This window comes from Carlito syrichta, unplaced genomic scaffold, assembly GCF_000164805.1.
Source record: "Carlito syrichta isolate Samal-C Ts95f unplaced genomic scaffold, Tarsius_syrichta-2.0.1 Scaffold305684, whole genome shotgun sequence".
Classification (NCBI taxonomy): domain Eukaryota; kingdom Metazoa; phylum Chordata; class Mammalia; order Primates; family Tarsiidae; genus Carlito; species Carlito syrichta.
In genome coordinates, this window is record NW_007249780.1 from 637612 (window position 1) to 657528 (window position 19917).

The 19917-nt window shown below is 43.8% G+C and overlaps 1 protein-coding gene across 2 annotated transcripts in view; it reads right to left on the reverse strand.

The window, feature by feature from the left end:
- Positions 1–2341: 2341 nt before the first annotated feature.
- The window catches only part of LIMA1 (LIM domain and actin binding 1), a 113614-nt gene continuing 96038 nt past the window's right edge, over positions 2342–19917 (reverse strand). The window contains exons 8-11 of one of the 2 annotated variants that reach the window (XM_008062278.1): positions 18963–19020; positions 16385–16494; positions 8233–8366; positions 2342–4609 (exon numbers count right to left, since the gene is read on the reverse strand). In XM_008062278.1, coding sequence (XP_008060469.1) covers positions 3610–4609; positions 8233–8366; positions 16385–16494; positions 18963–19020 — 1302 coding nt within the window. In that variant the 3' untranslated portion in view covers positions 2342–3609. Of the gene's footprint in view, positions 4610–8232; positions 8367–16384; positions 16498–18962; positions 19021–19917 lie in introns of both variants that reach the window. The other variant, XM_008062277.1, reaches the window with a different exon arrangement.

The window sequence follows — 19917 nt, forward strand, 5'->3', positions numbered from 1 at the left end:
GCGGGCTCAGGCAATCCACTCCCCTCAGCCTCCCAAAGAGCTGGGATTACAGGCTGAGCCACCGAGCCCGGCTTCAAGATATATTTTAAAAGGAAGTAAACTCCCCTTCTGGTCTCATGGGAATTTAAATCAGAGCGCCAAGGAACAGAGAGCATGCTAACTTGTCACCAGTGCACAATAATCTTGGCCTGAGACCCCTATTCATTATTCTATCCCTAGAAAAACACACTTGCACCAATTCTCAACTTCTTGGCTGTTAGACAACATATTGCTAATGAAATACATAATGCCAGCAAACTTGGTGCACCTTTCACTGTGGCCAAGAGTGAACCATGTTGGCTTTGTAACAGTCATGAACAGAGTCTCCTTAGCCATCTCAAGTCTCAAGCTGGCCCCTTTTTCCACTTCAACCACAGGAAAACTTACATCATTCACAAGTCACCATTGACATACTAAGTCCAAACAAAGTTCTTTTCAAAGAGCTGAAAGGGCAATGAAACCTTGTTTGGCTATAAGGTTTTTGTTTTTTGTTTTTTGTTTTTTTTGAGTTGGAGTCTCTGTCGCCCAGGCTGGAGTGCAGTGGCACGCTCACGGCCACCACAGCCTCGACCTGCTTGACCAAGGCAATCCTGCCTCAGCCTTCCAAGTAGCTGGAATCACATGCACACACCACCATGCCCAGCTAATTATTTATTGATTGATTTATTGTAGAGATGATGTCTCACCAAGTTACCCAGGCTGGTCTCCAACTCCTGGACTCAGGCAATCCTCTCATCTCAGCCTCCCTAAGTGCTGGGATTACAGACTTGAGTCACCACACTTGGCCAGCTATAAGGTTTTATTTGTTTTGTTTTGCTTTTTTCCCCCTAAGAATGTTTAATATTAGGCGGGGCATGGTGGTTCACGCCTGTAATCCCAACACTTTGGGAGGCAGAGGCAAGAGAATTGCTTGAGCCCACGGGTTCAAGATTGACCTGGACAACTTGGCAAGATCTCGTCTCTACAATAAATAAAAAAATTAGCTGGGCGTGGTGGCACACACCTGTGGTTCCAGCTACCTGGAAGGCTGAGGTAGCAGGATGGCCTGAACACAGCAGGTCAAGGCTGCAGTGGCTGTGAGTGTGCCACTGCACTCTAGCCTGGACGACAGAGTGAGACTCCAACTCAAAAAAAAAAACAAAAACAAAAAACACCAACCAAACAAAAAAAGCATGCCTCTCTTTCCAAGAAAATCCACATTTACACCCTACCATTAAAAAAAGCTTTAATGGTTGGGGCAGTTGTCTCTACAGGCAAGGAAATGAAACAATCAAAAATGCATCTGACCAGGTGTAGTAGTTCGCACCTATACCCCAGCACTTTGGGAGGCCAAGGTAGGAGGATCGCTTGAGGCCAGAAGTTCGAGGTTATAGTGACCTATGATCGCACCACTGCACTCCAGTTTGAATAACAGAGCAAGACTGTCTAAAAAAAAAAAAAAAAAAAGGCCAGGTGCAGTGGTTCAGTCTGTAATCCCAGCACTTTGGAAGGCCGAAGTGAGAGGATTTGAGAGGTTTCAGACCAGCCTGGACAACTTGGTGGGACCTCGTCTCTACAATAAATCACAAAAACTAGTCGGACATGGTGGTGTGCGTAGTTCCAGCTACTTGGAAGGCTAAGGCTGAAAGGATTGCCTAAGTCCAGCAGGTGGAGGCTGTGGTGGCCATGAGTGTGCCACTGCACTCCAGCCTAGGTGACAAGAGTGAGACTCCAACTCAAACAAAAAAAATTTAGGTGGGCATGGAGATACACCTGTAGCTACTCAGAGGCTGAGGCAAAAGGATAAGCTCAGGAGTTTGAGGCTGCAGTGAGCTATGTTCTCGTCACCATCCTCCAGCCTGGGCAACAGAGCGAGACCTTGTCTCTAGGGGAAAAAAAAAAGAAAGGAATAGGCGCAGAGTGGAAAACAAATCAATTTTCAGCAGAGGCATTTAGAAGTTCCATTTAGCATGTTAGGCATAATTGTAAGGTGAATTATTAAATGTTGAGTACAATGAACAATGAAAACCACGACTGGATTTTGAATTAATGAAACAAACAGCTCATTTTGAATGCACCCATTAATTCTCTTGCCAAGCTGTTTGCAATTTTCTAGAAAAAATTGTCTTTCTTCATGGAGAATAAGAGCCCAAGATCAGCCCAACAACACCACCTACTGGTGAGATGTATTGATAGCACTTCTCTCCACCTAAAACACAGTACAGTATCCCTATTTGTCTTTTCCTCCCAAGCTGCTAAAGTAGAAGTAGATCCTGAGAGACTGTAACAATGTAAAGAAATAATGGAAAGGAGCACCGAAAGGTTCAAATTTTAATCAAAAGCTTTATTGAATAAAAATGTTCCAAACTAAGCAAGACTGTAAGAAAGCAGAATATTTTACAACTCTAAAAAATATTAGAGCTAAATCTCTATAAATGCAGTACAAAGAAAAGCTATAGCTTGAAACACCTCTCCCTCCCATACATACAATTTGGATTTGGAATATCAATTATGTACAACAGATGTGTTCCAAAGCCCTAATAGTAGAAAACCCTCCCCAGAAAAAGGCCTACAGTTGGTTTAATTTCACCCTGGGAATACCGTGTGCCATAAACATCAATGTATTTCAGAGCTAATAAGTACTTAAAAATTAGTATCTCAGAAAGGGTACATCCAAAGTGGAATACCAGGGTTCAGAGGTCAGGACTCAAGGGGTGTAAGGCGGTTCTCTCTGTTATTCCTCCTTTAAACTCCTCACTTTGCTCTCACATCCCAAAGGTCTTCCAAAAATACTGCAGCTTTCAGTAACTTATGAGAAGCACAGATACCACCAGGAAAGAAAGCAATCACTTGAGGTTTAGTCAAACTCATTGGCAATACCATAGCTTATTTGGGAGACAGGATCTCTCCAAGCACCAAAGCATGTGGGTTGGTTCTTCAACTGCCTCAAAAAGTGCTCTGAAAAGATGGCTGTGTTATACCTCAATGATTCAGTCCAGCATGGAGAGCAGGAAGCAAAGCAGTAAATCCCCCCATATATATCAAAGTAAGAAAATTAACCTACAAAATTTTTAAAAGACTAAAACATTTGATCTCTTAACAGATGAATACTAAAAAATTACATTGGTATTCATTTAAAATACACAAACTGTGCCCTTTATACTAAAGTGCATTCCATCATAATGTTGAAGCCTCTAAATCCCTTCTGTAAATTCTTTAATTCCACAATAGTATTTATAGTGTTACAATGTCTTACTAATCATCTACCTACTTTAATGTTGCCTTTCCAGAATGCAGTGGAACTGGACTAGATCAGTTGGAGTATTTCCCCACTTTATAAGACCTTAAAGCACTTATACATATCATCACTCTAAAATGGAAGATTTAAGTACTATTATCCCTAATACTTAGAATTGGTTCACTTAAGCTGCAGTAAGGTTTGTTTTTGAAGCAGAAACTCTTTTCCAAAGTTACTTCCACATAAATTACATTTTACGCTACAATAGCTGTTTCTGTACGTGACGCTTGGACAAAGGGCAAGTGGCTCACTAACACTAACATGAACTTAAGGCCCAGCACCGCTGCAACGTGTCATTCTTCATTCTCATCCTCGTCATAGTACCGATTTCTCTTTATCTGCTCTTCCACAGAGAGCTCTTGGACCGCTTCTCCATCCCAGAATCCCACATCCTGGGATATCTGAGGAGTGAATTCTCTAGTAGAGGTGTTGTCTACAACACCGGGCCAATTTGGAGACTTGGGTTGTAGTGGAGACTGCTGTCTGAGGAAGCTGCTGTCATCTTCATCTAAGTTTGCGCCATTTTCTACAAGATTCTCATCCCCTATCTCAAAGCCATGAGGCTCCTTACTTCTCCCTGCCTCTCCACCCCCAGATTCCTTGTGTTGCCAGGTTGTTTTGCCCACGCTCCCATTCCTCTTGGAAGCCTTGGCATTTTCCACTTGTTTCCTCTCTACTACTGTTCCTCCTGTAAACTCCTCACTCTGCTCTGACATGCTCCAGCCCTTCCTGATAGGTGGGGACAGAGCTTTGGGGCTCTTGACAGAAGTGGTTTGAAATGAAGCTGCTACCGTGAATGGGCGGCTTCTTTCTTTCAGCGAAGAGGACCGTCTCAGCTTCTTCAGATCCAGATCCACATCCTCAGGTGCTTCAGGCTTGCTGATTTCATCCTCAGGGGGCCATTTGGGCTTAGACACTTTGATCCCTTCTTCCAAGGCACTTCCAGAACTGCCAAGTTCGGTTGGGGGTGGCCAGGCGATCCTCAGCTTCTTGGTTTCTGCCGGCTTGTCTTCCTTCTCCCGCAGAGAGGAGGCCTTGGCTTCCATGCTTGCAGCCAGCACGCCCACCTTAGCAATGGGGGCATCTTCTACTCCTGGGCTCTGAGGGGTCTCTCTTGCATTTGGAAGCGGGGCTGGTTTCTCCAGAGTCTCTTCATTTTCATTTTTGCTCGCCCACAGATCCTTGTGCGGTTTGTGCCCAAAGCCTTCATCATAGTTGCCTTTGGATTTGAAGAGCTGATTGAAGTGAGGCTTACAGTAGATTCTCCCATGTAAAGATGCATATGTGCCTAAGCTGTCATTAAAAGAAAAAGCATATACAATTAGCAAATCTTCATACTGTCATTCATACCAGCAGGCTAAAGTCTGGCAGTTCCAGCGTTCTCAGAAGATGTTCCGTGAGAAAAAGATCTTAAGCACATCAGTGACCCGGGATTGACTGCCTCCTTTTAAGCTCACTGGTTTCCTTATCCTTACACCAAACACGCTCACTTCCAAGACTGAAACTTCACAAGTCATTCTTGGAATGTGGTCCCCATTTTCTTTCTTTTTTTTTAAGTTGGAGTCTCACTCTGCTGCCCAGGCTGGAGTGCAGTGGCACGATCATGGCCACCGCAGACTCGACCTGCTGGGCTCAGGCAATCCTTTCACCTCAGCGTAAGGATATACCTAGCTATGTGCTCCCCATTTTCAAATGACTTCACTCTTATGTGAAAATAAATAGGCTGGCACGGTGGCTCATGCCTGTAATCCCAGCACTTTGGGAGGCTGAAGCAAGTGGATGGCTTGAGCTCAGGGGCTCGAGACCAGCCCGCGCAACTTGGTGAGACCTCATCTGTACAACAAATATAAAAAATCAGCAGGGCATGGTGGCATGCATCTGTAGTTCTAGTTACTTGGAAGGCTGAGGTGGAAAGATTGCCTTAGCCCATCAGGTTGAGGCTGCAGTGGCCGGAGTGTGCCACTGCACTCCAGCCTGGGCAACAGAGTGGGAATCTGATTATAAGTAAGTAAATAAATAAATAGATCCAACTTAAACGAACTCATACTGAAGTTCTCATAATTTAATTTCTTAAATTATACCAAGCCCTGAGAAGAAATGTGGCTAAACAACCAGCATCACTCGGCATGCAGTTGCAATTTCTTTTTTTTCGTCTAAATAATAAAGACCAAAAGCCACCAGAGATAAAACCCCCACAGATCACTACCCCTCCTCACAGAGTAACAAAGCAATCTTCCTTGGGATGTGGCTCTCTGTAACCAATCAAGTCACTGTGGCACAGGCACTGGTCTTGTGTGGAAAATGCTGCTAATATTTCTATTTAAGTGAAAGCTTAACTTCTCCACTTTCCAGTGCTCACCCTGTTCATCCAGAGTTGGTGTTTCCAGGTGGCCATCCTCAAGCTCTGTGCTCTAAGTAACTCTATACTTACTCTATTTTCTAAATCTCACTATTTATGGTTGTCATTTCTCTGTCAAAACTGTTAACAAATTACTTTTTCCAGGAAGACTTCCCTCAGTAGTCCTACCTAGCTCTGATCACTTATGCATTTCCTCAGTACTTATAACTACTTATAATGAGATTCCTTTGTAAAAAGCTGAATCTCTTCCTCCAAATTGCCCATTTGTGTTATAATTTAAAAGCATACCTCTACAGGAGAATGGGTATAACGCTCTGCAAATGGTTAACACTCAATAGCTACTACTGACTGAATAAAGGTAAGCTAAGAGCCAGGCTCGGTGGTTCAGCCTATAATCCCAGCACTTTGGGAGGCAGAGACAAGTGAATTGCCTGAGCCCACAGGTTCGAGACCCACCTGGGGAACGTGGTAAGACCTTGTCTCTACAATAAATCAAAAATTAGCCGGGCATGGTAGCGCGTGCCTGTAGTTCTGGCTACTTGGAAGGCTGAGGCGGAAGGATCGCCAGAGGCCAGTAGGTTGACGCTGGGGTGGCCGTAAGCATGCCACTGCACTCCAGCCTGGGCAACAGAGTGAGATTCCAACTCAAAAAATAAAAAAACCGGGCTTGGTGGCTCAGCCTGTAATTTGTGTTTTGGGAGCCTGCGGGTTCGAGACCCTCCTGGGCTACTTGGTGAAACCTCATCTCTACAATAAATCAAAAAATTAGCCAGGCGTGGGGGCACGTGCCTGTAGTTCCAGCTACTTGGAAGGCTGAGGCAGAAGGATCGCCGGAACCCAGCAGATCGAGGCTGCAGTGGCTGAGAGTGGCCACTGTACTCCAGTCTGGGTGACAGAGACTCCAACTCAAAAAAAAAAATAAAGTAAGCTATAGAAGCTATGGCTAACAGGAGAATGGTGAGGAGTAGCAAGGAGGTAGGTCTTCCCTAATGTCAGTGCTGGACAAGCCTTTAGGAGATATGGCGTCTCTTGCAGGGTGACACATTTTATTTTTATTTATTTTAATTTTTTAAAGAGATGGGGTCTTGCTCTCTCGCTAATGCTGGAGTGCAGTGGCGTGATCATAGTTCATTGCAGCTCCAACCTCCCAGGAGCGATCTTTCCGCCTCAGCCGGAGTAGCAGGGATTACAGGTGTGAGCCACCATGCCTTGTTGCAGGGTGACAAATTTTAAAGGGGGAAATGACAGTATTGCTACAAAAGAAATGATGTAGTTAGGAGAAAAAGTTAACAGAGTGGGCAGAAAAAGAACTAATGAGTGATGTTACAGAGGTACATTTTGATTCAATAAAAGGGGAAGCTGTCTAGCTAGAGCCATCTGGCACTAGAACTAGGTAGGTGTAGTGAGATATCTATCCAAGACGTATCACAGATTCCAGGACGTTTTTTTTTTTTTGAGTTTGAATCTCACTCTGTTGCCCAGGCTGGAGTGCAATAGCACGCTCACGTTCACGGTCACCCCAGCATCGACCTCTTGGGCTCAGGCGATCCTTCCACCTCAGTCTCCCTAGTAGCTGGGACTACAGGCACACGTTACCATGCCTGGTTAATTTTTTTTTTTTTTTTTTTGTAGAGACAAGGTATAGCTCTGTTGCCCAGGCTGGTCTTGAACTCCTGGATTCAGACAATCCACCTGCCTTGGCCTCCCAAAGTGCTGGGATTATAGGCCTGAGCCACTGCAGACAGCCCCAATTTGTTATATTTATATTTCCAGTTACTTGGAAGAAATGACATATAATAATTATTTTCTCAAAAATAATGAGGCAACAAAGAAAAAGACATGCTCTTCAGGAGCTATTATTATCATTTATACAGTACTTAGGACACTTTGATGCAAGGGCTTAGGCAAGTAACCTCTCAAGATTTCTTTTTCTTTTTTTTTTTTTTTTTTTGAGTTGGAGTCTCACTCCTTTGCCCAGGCTGGGGTGCAGTGGCACACATGCTCAAGGCCACCCCAGCGTCACCCTTCTGGGCTCCAGAGATCCTTCTGCCTCAGCCTTTCGACTAGCCGGAGCTACAGACGCCTGCTGCCATGCCTGACTATTTTTTAAAAAATTTTATTGTAGAGATGAGGTCGTGCCAAGTTGCCTGGGCTGGTCTCGAACCTGTGGGCTCAGGCAATCCACTCACCTCGGCCTCCCAAAGTACTGGGATTACAGGCTGAGCCACCGAACCTGGTTAAGATGTCTTAACTTTATGATTCCATGATACCAAGGGAAAACATTCTACTAAATTAGGTCACAGAGGATTTTACCTGCAACCCATATTATTTAAGCTTCAGTCCTATCATGAAAATTAACATAGCGATGGACCAAGAAGTCTCAAAAACCATTATTATTTGATATGAAAGACCTGTCACTAAATGGTGCTTTGTACTTTATTCAAGAGCCCTCACAGAATGTCATTAGCATAATAGGTCTTAGTCTCATAGCTCTAAAAGCCCAAGACTCCGACCAGAGCTCCAACTATACAGAGACAGCTTGTTTGGTCTGGCTTACCTAAGCTTGTTGTTGCAATAGGAGCAACGGAAGCAGCTGATGTGAAACACCTGCTGGTTGGCCAAGAGCCGCTCCATCGGGTAGACTGTCTTCTGACATTCCACGCAGGTCTCTCTTGCAGGTGCCTGAAACTTCTAGGAAAGTGAAAAAGGCAACTTTAGTACAGGCAGTAATGAGTTAGGATTCTGCTGATGGGTCCCTAGTATTGACTCTATCTAAGGGCCCCCTGAGCTGGTCAGTCAATTCTCAAAGGAATGCTAAACCTGCATTAAATCTACTGGTTGACTCTTTAAAGCCAAGAAGCTCTTCTGAATTCCTTTCCCAAACTGTCCTGCTGCCCTAAATGTAGCAGCCACTGAGGACAGGTAGAGCGAGGGCTGGATTGCACAGGAAGGCTTCGATAAGCCACTATGCACAAAAAATGTTAGGAGCACAGGATGGCAGGAGGTGGAGAGGGGGCAAGGATTAGGAGAAAATGGCATCACACACAGAAGAGCGAAGTCTGACTTAAGTGCCAAGTAAAAGCAGGACAGACTAGTCTGAGAACAGATTCTGAAGGGGGTACATTTCAAGGAGAGGAGGAGCATTTGGCTTTGGGAATTAGGAAAAGACATTTACGTAGAGCATCATTTATTCCCTTCTGCTTACCATCTTGACTTGCTCAATCAACAGGGCATAATATTTTTAAACAAGTCAAAACTGACAAATGGAATGATTTATAAGAGACACAAACTATTAGCACACCAGAAGGAAGCATAGCCCAATAAAGCTTTATAATATTTGTTTTATAATATAATATAATATAATAAGGTTTTATAATATTTGTAAAAGCCAATGGAGAATAAGACACATGCAATGCGGAATGCATTAGCTAATACATTAATGACTGGGAATTCGTAACCTGTTTGTAAAGGGTGGAATCAAAGTGGGTACACTGGTTCCACCTGGTATACTAAATCCCAAAGAATAGAAAACAGCTGGTATTCTAGCACTGGTAAAAGTCAGAATTCCAAAAACATTACACGCTTTTGCATGCTAAGAAATTGTCACTTGGCAACTAAGGAGGAGGGGTGGGGGTAAGAGGTCCCTAGGTGTGTGTGAGTAACCTTAACTTGCCTCAACACAAACACCTCAACCAGCAGATGCAGGAAGCAACTCAGGAGGCCGGGAAGCTCTCATCGGCAACGAGGAGGCCCCCTCTGCTGCCAAGACCAGCTTGGACTCTCGCCAGAAAACACATGATGGTAAATAATGCAAATTAATTCCAAGGTCCAGGACCTGAATGGCAAAGCCTAAAACGAACCAGGTTATGAGCAAGATAGAATTTTGATTAAAAAAAAAAAAAAAAACCCCACAAAAACAGGCCCATAAAAAATTCAGGCTGCTGGCTCACTTGCCACATGATTCACTAGGCAGTAAAGCAAAAAATAGGCATCGTTTTCCAAGTAGATTTGGGCAGGAAATGAGAGCAGAGAATGAGCATTAAATGGAAATAAAGGGGAAATTATATTAAAAGGGGTTTAAGAAAATTGGTGGTAAACTCCCAAACAGCACCCAACATATTTAAGATGGAAGGAGCAAAACGGACTGAAAATGACTAGTTATTAGCACTCCCTTCATTCTATAGGTAGAGTACCAAAAATAAAAAAAAAAATTAAAGAATCAAAAGACCACAGACTACAACCTAATTTACCAAGCATAAGGGAGGTATTTAAATGTGACCAAATGTTATTATATTGAATGCTGTTGCAAGCAATGAAGTCACTATAGTATTTGAAACTCAAAATTCTTTTTTTCTTATATGGACACTGCAAGCAAGAGAGGACTTCAATGGAGATGTCTTTGCATAGTTTTAATTAGGTTTTCTCTAAAAAAACCAAAACTAGATCTTTGTCTAGCAGGCAGGAGACACATTAAAATTTGAGTGTACTAGTATAATCAAAGTCATTAGAGAGAGCCTGTACAAATCGCAATTCACATAATGTAATAGTAATAGCATGAATTTATTTACCAGATTGAAAATGTTCTTCAGTTGCAGAGAGGAGATTCTATATTTTTTTGAGGGGGGAGGGGGTAGATATGGGTCTCACTATGTTGCCCAGGCTGGTCTCGAACTCCTGGGCTCAAGCGATCCTCCCACCACAGCCTCCCAAAGTGCTGGGACAACAGGCACGTGCCACTGCTTCTGGTCTCGGATTCTGTGTTTTTAACACTTGACATAGATTTAGGAGAATAAGTACTCATTCTGGTCAGTAAAGACACAGGAGGAGACAGAAACGTCACATGGTATAAGAGGATACTATTCTGCTAAAAGGGAACGGAGGGATACAGAACACGCCTCCTTTACAAACACACGGAGGGAAGAACACACTGTAGGGGAAGGGCGCAGCCCCGTGAACGGAAGGAAAGGAGAACCTGAGAGAAAGCTGAGAGTTGAGCTCACATTAGGAGGAAAGTGGAAGGCAGGAGCAGAAATTAGGTACCGGGAGCAGGAAGCAGAAGCTGGAAGAGACAAACAGGAACCTTCAATAAATACACAGCATTTGGTGTGCCCTGAAGCGCTCTACTGCAGCTGAGCTGAAACTCAGAGACTCAGAGCCAGGAATAAGACCACATTTTCTTTCCTTTTCAAGTAACTGCTAATCTTGGCAAAATCAGCCTCACTCATATCTACCTGAGGCTGGAACATATCCCAGCTCAGGAGGGAGAGCTTTTATGAGCCTTCACCCACACAAGGAGTGTCTCGTTAACAATTCTTTAGTGTCTTACTACCTCCCACACCTGACCCACAATGGCTCGCTCTTGAATGCAGCCTTCACCCACACAAGTGAAAAGTCTTTCCTCCTCCTTAACATAAATTAACAGACCGGTGGCTCGAACAACCGACGAACCACAAGCTTCCAACTAGCCAGACCGAGCAGATTTCCCTATCATCATTCCCATTCATTTCTCACATAAACCCTTTCCGATATTGTTTAAGGTTTTACACTGCAGCAGCTGCCCAAGGGCCCTCATAGTTTCATAAAGACAAGAGGATCCCAATGTGGTAACGTGCCAAGTCGCGGCGGCTGCGGCTGCGCCCTCCCTTTCTTTTCCCTGTCCTGGGCTCTCAGCCACTTTTCTGTAATTGCCCCCGTGCCTATTCAGACAACAGGAAGCATAGTCAGTGCCCAAAAATCTCTACCATTATCGCAGGCCTGGCATACGTCCTGCCCATGCCTTCATGACATGCTCAGACTTGGCACAGCCACATTCAAAACACTGCCGATATGAGAATGTTAAACATTTTTTATCCTTTCAATGTATTTTTTCAGTCATGTGAGTTTTTTTCGTTCCTCTTTCCCCATCAATTTGCCCCAACCATGTAGAAAGTTAGGCACCAGGATGTCAGGTGCCCTATCAAATTTCACACAGCCAGTAACAGAATTAGAATGAAAACTCTGTAGGAAAACTGCCTGCCATGACAAGAGTGATGCTACCTTGAAGTGAAAGCCCCATGCTGCTGATGGTTCTTTTTACATTTAAATTTTACTTTTATTTTATTGAGTCAAGGTCTCACTCTGTCACCCAGACTGGAGTGCAGTGGTACAATCACGGCACATCACAGCCTTGAGCCTCAGCCTCCCAAGTAGCTGGGACTATAGGCACAGGCCACCATGCCCAGCTAATGTGTACCACCACGCCTGGCTAATTTTTTGTGTGGAGACAAGGTCTCACTGTGTCGCCCAGGCTGGTCGTGACCTCCTGGGCTCAAGCAATACTTTCACCTCAGTCTCCCAAAATGCTGGGATTACCAGTGTGAGTCACCCCTGCGCCTCCATTGATATTTAACTAAGTAGCCTAGATAAGACCTCATAAAGATGCTTACCTAAGTCCCCCAGTGGTCACAATTTTCACAAGAAAGTCTGAGAAGGACTCGACCAGCTGCATATGTTTTGCCAAAAAAAGCTTGCTATTATATAAGGATATTTTCTGGAGGGCAGGTGCAGGGATCCACTGTCTCATGGCTGCCCAGACATTGCTACTGTTTGTAAAATCCCTACTAAATGTTTCTTTCTGAGAAACTGTATTTGGCAGCCTCTTTCTTCCGGCTCTGAGCCTCTGGAGGATAGGTTGACGTATACCTGCTCACAAGCCAACAGAGCATCTTCTAAATTGTCCTGGAATGTTAAATTTCCATAACTAAAGGAAACTCTTTGGGGAAGAGAGCAGATGCTAACCCAAATGAAGATAATCTCACTATAGCACTTTGAACAAGCTACAGTCTTCACTTTGTTCCAAATTAAAATGTGTTGATAATATCTTCAGGATATTCTGAAATGAATGCTGCAATATATTAATAATTGATGTTCATAGACACGGTCTTTCCCATAGGAGGGATATTACAGACCCCCGTTGATAAGCATCTAGTTAAAGCTATTTTTCCAATAAATTTGCGCAGCTCATCTACATTCTTTCACTCTCTTGTTTTTTTACATATATTTTTTAGTCTAATAAAGGCCCCAGTTGGGGGTGAGGTGTTGGGGGGAGCAGCTGGCAACAGGCAATTATACTAATTAGCCTTCAGACACAGTGAAAGCAGAAGAAAATTCTTTACTGATGTCAAGGCACCATTCCTCAGAATACCACAACATGCCTTTCATTCCCTCCTTCTAATTTGTGCAAAACGTCTAGGTAACGAAACTGAAATTCTTCACCGCAGAGTAAAGGGCTGGGCCAGCTCTGTGCAGCCTTCCCCCTTCCCCTGGCTTTCTGTGAAACTCTCAGTGAAAGCATTTCAAGGACTACTCGTCTTTTAAGTAGACTACATGGAAAGGGCAGGTTAGTGCTCTGGGAAAGCAGTAGTGAGTGAGAAAAGATTCTAGGTGCCCTTCTGGCATAATTCTGACAGCTTTGCAACCCAGCATAAAACCTTCTACCCCATCCACAAGGACACTGCAATGCATGTCCTCACACACAGACTGCCACGTTTCTCCCTACGTCTACCAACAGCACCACTCGAGGAAGTCCAGCCTGGGCTACCCGACACAGTGAGGCAGGTGGGTGCTCCCTAGGGCCAGTCATACCTCCTTGCCTCCTCCTCTCCATCCTCTCCCTCTGGGTACCTTTAAGGGATGACTTATTTAAAATGAGGACATAAAGCTTAAGTGATCGCTAAATCTCTTTTTTTCTCCTTTTCCCCAACTTTATTGAGGTATAGTTGACAATTAAAAACCTCTCAGTTTTTTGAAGTGGAAAGGGCCTGATCCTTCTCCAGGGTCCTCTGAGCTGAGCTCTCAGAACCACACTCCTTTTGGGAATGAATGTGCAAGTTCAACTTCATTAGCACCAAGTCTCATCAACTGAGCTCTGTGCCCAGTTTTTGAGTTGGAGTCTCACTCCGTCACCCAGCCTAGAGTGCAGTGGCACGCCCACGGCCACTCCAGTATTAACCTGCTGGGCTCTGGTGATCCTTCCGCCTCAGCCTTCCAAGTAGCTGGAAATACAGGTGTGCACTACCATGCCCGGCTAATTTTTTGATTTATTGTGGAGTTGCCCAGGCTGTTCTTGAACCTGTGGGCTCAGGCAATTCTCTCACCTCAGCCTCTCAAAGTGCTGGAATTACAGGCTTGAGCCACCACGCCAGGCCTTGTTTTTTTGTTTGTTTATTTTTACTTTACTAAGGTAAAATCTGAAATGAATTGAATCTCTACCTTAGATGTCCTCTTTTCAATGACAGGCACTTAAGGAACAGTTTTTTCCAGGATGTGTGGGATTCAAAAATCTATTCTGAGTGAACAAGTTTATTCTTAGCTATATGTAATGTCCCAAAGTGGGGAAACAACTTCTGTTCACAGTCTACACAGTCATAAGACCATTTATGCTTGCAGGTCTTCCCATAAACATTTACTAAGTATCTCTGTGTTTGTCTGCAGAGTATAAAGGGGAACTGTAAGAAAGAGCAAATAAATTGCCCTAAAATAAAAGTGGGGATGTTACTGGGTCCCATCAGGCTCTGTACACTGTGACCATTTGAGCTTTAGATCCTGGCAAACAGAGGGAAGCAGCTATTTTATTCCAGTGGCTATACGTGCTCAGAATTTGAGGTGTGAGTGGGTGACGGCAGGGCTGTCTGCATTCTACTGCTGTGTAACAGGGCCAAAGAAGCAGGCATGAGTCTGAGGCAGGTGCAGAGAGGGCTTTACCTCTGTCTCCTCTCTCTGGTGCCAAGAAAGACCTAAGTGAATGAGCCCCTTCACACATCCCTCATAGCTCAGACTCCGGGGGTTGAATCAGGAGGGATCCCAACCCACCACAAGAAGGTCTGGCCAAGCAGTTGAGGGAGGGAAGCCAGACTGCACTGAGAAATCACAAGACCAGTTTTAGTTAGATTAGCCAGGGACTTTCTCCTCAGATCCTTTGGTCACACAAAACCCATGACCAAGTCAGACTTAGTAGCCATTCTTGATCCAGAACCGCAACCCACGCACTCACATCTAGGCAGAGCTGCTGGTGAAGAGTAGCCCTGTGGCATTTGCTATTTTGTAGGACTCCAGAGACTGAAAAATAAAGTGCTGAACACAGCACTGCAGCGCTTCAAGGCCAGAACAGTCACGCTGAGTACACATGCAGATTTCATCACCACAATCCCACTCTTTCTTCTTGGATTCGCACTCTCCTGTGATTTCTTCACCTTTTGTTCCTTTTCAAGAAACCTTACTCTCCTCATAAATCTCTGCCTCCTTTAAAATGTTTGTGTTTATCTTCTCCATATCCCCCCCTTTTTAATCCATCCATTACATCCTGAAGTCTCCCCTTTCCTCGTTTTGTTCCAAAGCCTTACCTATGTCCTCTTCTCTTCTTTTTGTGCACTCAAACTTTCATCAAAAAACCAATCTTGCACACGGTTAGGAGATACAAGCATGGCAGATAAGAGCAAGAGGTCGGGCAGCACAATCCACCTTAAAACTAATTCTACCTATTGAGTTTCTCTCAAATGCTAACACCATTGAAACACAACCCAGCTACTTAAGAGAGTACCAGAGGAGAAAGACACTAAAGAAGTGTGGGTATGTTTGGTTATTAACAACCAATAGGTGAAGTAATACTGTATTGGCAGATATTCAATTCAAACAAGTCAGTTAACAAGCTGAAAATTAGTTCTAAAATTTTAAAAACAGTTTTTGTTTACTTTTATGGGAATATATGTTTGCTCACAGAAAGGGAAAAGGTGATTTTTTTTTAAATTGAGGAACAAAAAACAGATCATAGATTGAGTAAACCTGCAAAACTTTTTTAGCATTCAAAAATTCTGTACAATCCTTAACATCTAATATTACATCTAGTATAAGTGTTGCCCGAATGCTGATTTTTACAGAAAATGGGCTAGCCAATCCCCATCCCAGTGGACATGTTATTCCTTTAAGAATGCCACCAACCAAACAGGTAATAGGCAAAAACTCCTTAGACCAGGAAGTCACTAACTTTTCTTTTTTTTTTTTGAGGTGGGGTCTCACTCTGTAGTCCCAGGCTGGAATGCAGTGGCACAATAATGGCTCGCCACAGTTTTGGCCTCCTAGGCTCAGGCAATTCTTCTGCCTCAGCCTTCAGAGTAGCTGGAACTAAAGGCGTGTTCCACCATAACTGTCTAATTTTTTTTTTTGGTAGAGAAAAGGTCTTGCTATGTTGTCCAGGCTGATCTTAAACTCCTGGGCTCAAGCAATCCTGCCGCTTCAGCCTCCCAAAGCACTGGGATTACAAGCATGAGCCACTGCACCCAGTCTGACATTGCAAATCTGTGTCAAATGAGCTGATTTTAGTTTGACAGATTTCTTGTATTTCTAAGTTTGTGGGCTTTCACCCACTCACAGACTTATGAACTTGGATTTTTTTAAAAAATCACATTATTTCATTTCACTTCAGGTTTTCTTAAACTTTTCATGAGTTTTCCAGATTTCAAACTGGGAGTCATTAGTGAGGCTTCCCCCTCCTGTCCTAAACATCTAAGCAGCAGCAAGATTTCCAGGGTAAGGAATTAGCTTAAGAGTGCCCTTATTTGACATTATTGTCCCTAGGAAAGCAAAAATAGGTTATAATCAACAATAATAAAAGATGCAACAAGCTCTACCAGTAAACCAATGTCTCAAGGCTCAGACAGAACTAGCCATCATACCTTCACTGCTTTGGGAGGAGAACTTTCGGAAAGGCTGGAGGTTCTGGCATCGGGACTTAGTGGCTTGGGATGGACAGGCTGTTGGACCTCACTCTTCACCTGGATGTTACCTGCTTGAGATACAAGAGGAAGACACTATACGGTATCTCAGGGGAAGTGTCAGTAAAGGTTCTCCTGGAAAGCAAAGTTTGGGCATGTTCCACGAACGACAGGCCCTTTCAACACAGGAAAACACTGCTCTTCTGTTGAAGAATATTCTAGCACCAAAAGTTATGCTCCTTAGGTTCTCTCAGGTCCTCTTACAAGTCAGGTTCTCGGTGAGGAAGCTTTCTTACCCTCGGTCACACTTAGCATGAAGACAGGAATCCAAACCACCCTGTAAAAGGAACTTTCTTCCCTGTACCATTTGTTATTTTGGTGGGGGGGGAGTTGGAGTCTCACTCTGTTGTCCAGACTGGAGTGCAGTGGCATGCTCCCAGCCACCGCAGTCTCGACTTGCTGGGCTCAGGTGATCCTCCTGCCTTAGCTTTCCAAGTAGCCGGAACTATAGGTACGCGCTACCATGCCCGGCTAATTTTCGTTTTTTTTTTGAGTTGGAGTCTCACTCTGTCGCCCAGACTGGAGTGCAGTGGCCGCTCCCGGTCACCGCAGCCTCGTCCTGCTGGGCTCCGGCGATCCTTCCGCCTCAGCCTTCCAAGTAGCTGGAACTACAGGTGTGCACTACCACTCCCGGCTAATTTTTGATTTATTGTAGAGATGAGGTCTCACCAAGTTGCCCAGGCGGGTCTCGAACCCGTGGGCTCAGGCAATCCACTCACCTCAGCCTCCCAAAGGCGTAGGATTACAGGCTGAGCTACCGAGCCCGGCTTAATTTTTGATTTATTGTAGAGACGAGGTCTCGCCAAGTTGCCTGGGTGGGTCATGAACCCGCAGGCTCAGGCAATCCACTCGCCTTGGCCTCCCAAAGTGCTGGGATTACAGGCTGAGCCACAGAGCCTGGCCTGTTATTTTTAAAGGCTGTTTATAGACAATGTCTTTTTGGTAGTTAGCACTTCTAATAACTTCTTCTGGGGTGCTTCAACTAACATTGGAGAAATGGTGGAATGTCAGGGCAGAGGTTCCATAACGTGTGTGTGTGTGTGTGTGTGTGTGTGTGTGTGTGTGTGTGTGTGTGTGTCTGTGTGTGCGTGCACGCACAAGCGTGCATGTATATGTGTATAACCTGACACTGTCTTTTTGGTCAGTCCTATGGCAGATATTCATGGATGAAGATTATGAAAAAGAGCTCCATGAAGTGTTTTTCAAAGTCATGTAAGTGCCAACTGCATGAGTTAATTTCCTGCCGGTATACTCATCCCGTGGAACTCAGAAGAAAAGTCATTTACACAGCAACTAAGGAACCATAAAGGAATTCCTTAAAATCTAGTGTTGAGTCAACAAAGTACTAAAAGATGAAGGCTTATTTTTCATAAAAAACATTTTATAAACTCAAACATTTCTAGTCCAAGAAAAATGATTACAGAAAGGAATGTTCCTATATTCAAGTAGCAAGAGTTTTTCTCTGAGATTTTTAAGCTAAGATTTAATAGAGATTTGTTTAGTTCATACTCCTACTTTAGATGTGGAAATTTCAGTGTCTAATTAGCCTGGGGAGAAGCTAGAAACCCATATATACATATTTAAAAATGATATACTGAAAATCAGTATCAAAAGTGGGCATAGAAAAATAAAAGCAAAATATTTTTGTCTTTGGCAAAGGGGAGCTCAAAACGACTCCAAAGTAGCATGAAAGGTAACAAAATTCAGCACCAGCAGGAAAATCCCCAGAACCTGGCAGAGGGGGTGGACTAGGGTACACATTTTGGTGAATAGGGAAAAGATACATTTAACAGGGTACTAAGATGCTTATTCTTTATCCTCATAAATGAATGAAATCCTTTTTTTTTTTTTGAGATGGAGTCTCACTCTGTTGCCCAGGCTGGAGTGCAGTGCCATGCTCACAGCCACTGCAGCCTCGACCTGCTGCGCTCAGGCGATCCATCCACCTAGACTTCCAAGTAGCTGAAACTAAAGATACACACCACCATGCCTGGCTATTTTTTAAAATTATTGTACAGATGACATCTTGCCAAGTTGTCTGGACTGGTCTCGAACCCCTGGTCTCAGGCAATCCTCTCACCTTGGCCTCCCAAAGTGCTGGGATTATAGGAGTGAGCCACTGCACCCAGCCCAAATAAAATCCTTCTTGAGCAAACTTCTAATAAAAAGAAACTTCAAACTTAGTATATACAGCTTTAACCCTGAAAGGGTTTGGTACAAAAGGCAGGATAAGTTCAAGAAGAGAAGCATCAAAGTATTGAGTCTGTCCTAAGTTAACTACATTTCATTGAATTTAGCTTCTCCCTAGGCTATGAAATGTGTAAAGAATTAGTCCTCAAAACTAAGTGTAAGATTTGATCAGCTAAATTTGGATTTAGTATGTTATTTTCTCAGTACTGACAGTAATGGGAATACCCCTGAACCAAATATGGATAGAAAACAGGGACCTCACTTTTGAGATCTAAGAGCAAATGCTTACGGGAGTCATCTTCAGCAGCGGTGGAACGGAATGCCAGGCTATTCTCAGTTGCAGAAACCTACAAAAAAAAAAAAAAAGGCAGGGGATTAAGAATCACATTAAAAATAAAAGAGCAAACTGCTGTTAACGCTATAAAAACCTGCTGACTCCAGTCAGTCACTGGCTGCCTGGGGGAAATAACGGGCACCAGAACAGCTGAGCATTTAAACAAAGGCAGCAAAATGTCTTTTATGAGGATATTAACATGCCTCTCAATTACAGAGTAACGCCAGAAACAGACTGCACTCAGCTGCCAAAAGTGTGCATCAGCTCCCTTTATAAAAGAACTTCTAAACCATATCTTTCTACCTCAAAAAACAAAGCAAAACAAAACCCTCTATCAAGGAGAACAAAGTTTCTCACCATATAACCATAACTTACTCCGAGGCAAGACAAAGTATTTAAATATAGCAACTATTCTTATTCTTTTATTTTCCTAATTACTATTTCCCAACCAACTACATTCTGCTGAAACAAGCTTGCCATACAGAAGACCTATTCATTGCTATAAAACAAATTTACCTAAAACTAACCTAGTATTATCTTCAAGGATAGTTACCCTTTTAATTCAAATCTCAAAGTGAAAGTATTTAACAAAATGGCAGAGTTTATGTAAAGGTATATATATCTGGCCGGGCTCAGTGGTTCAGCCTGTATTCCCAGCACTTTGGGAGGTCAAGGTGAGTGAATTGCCTGAGCCCGCGGGTTCGAGACCAGCCCGGGCAACTTGGCGAGACCTCGCCTCTACAATACATCAAAAATCAGTCGGGCGTGGTAGCATGTGCCTGTAGTTCCGGCTACCTGGAAGGCTGAGGCAGAAGGATCGCAGGAGCCCAGCAGGTTGACGCTGGGGTGGCTGTGAGTGTCTACTGCACTCCAGCCTAGGTGACAGAGTGAGACTCCACCTCAAAAAAAA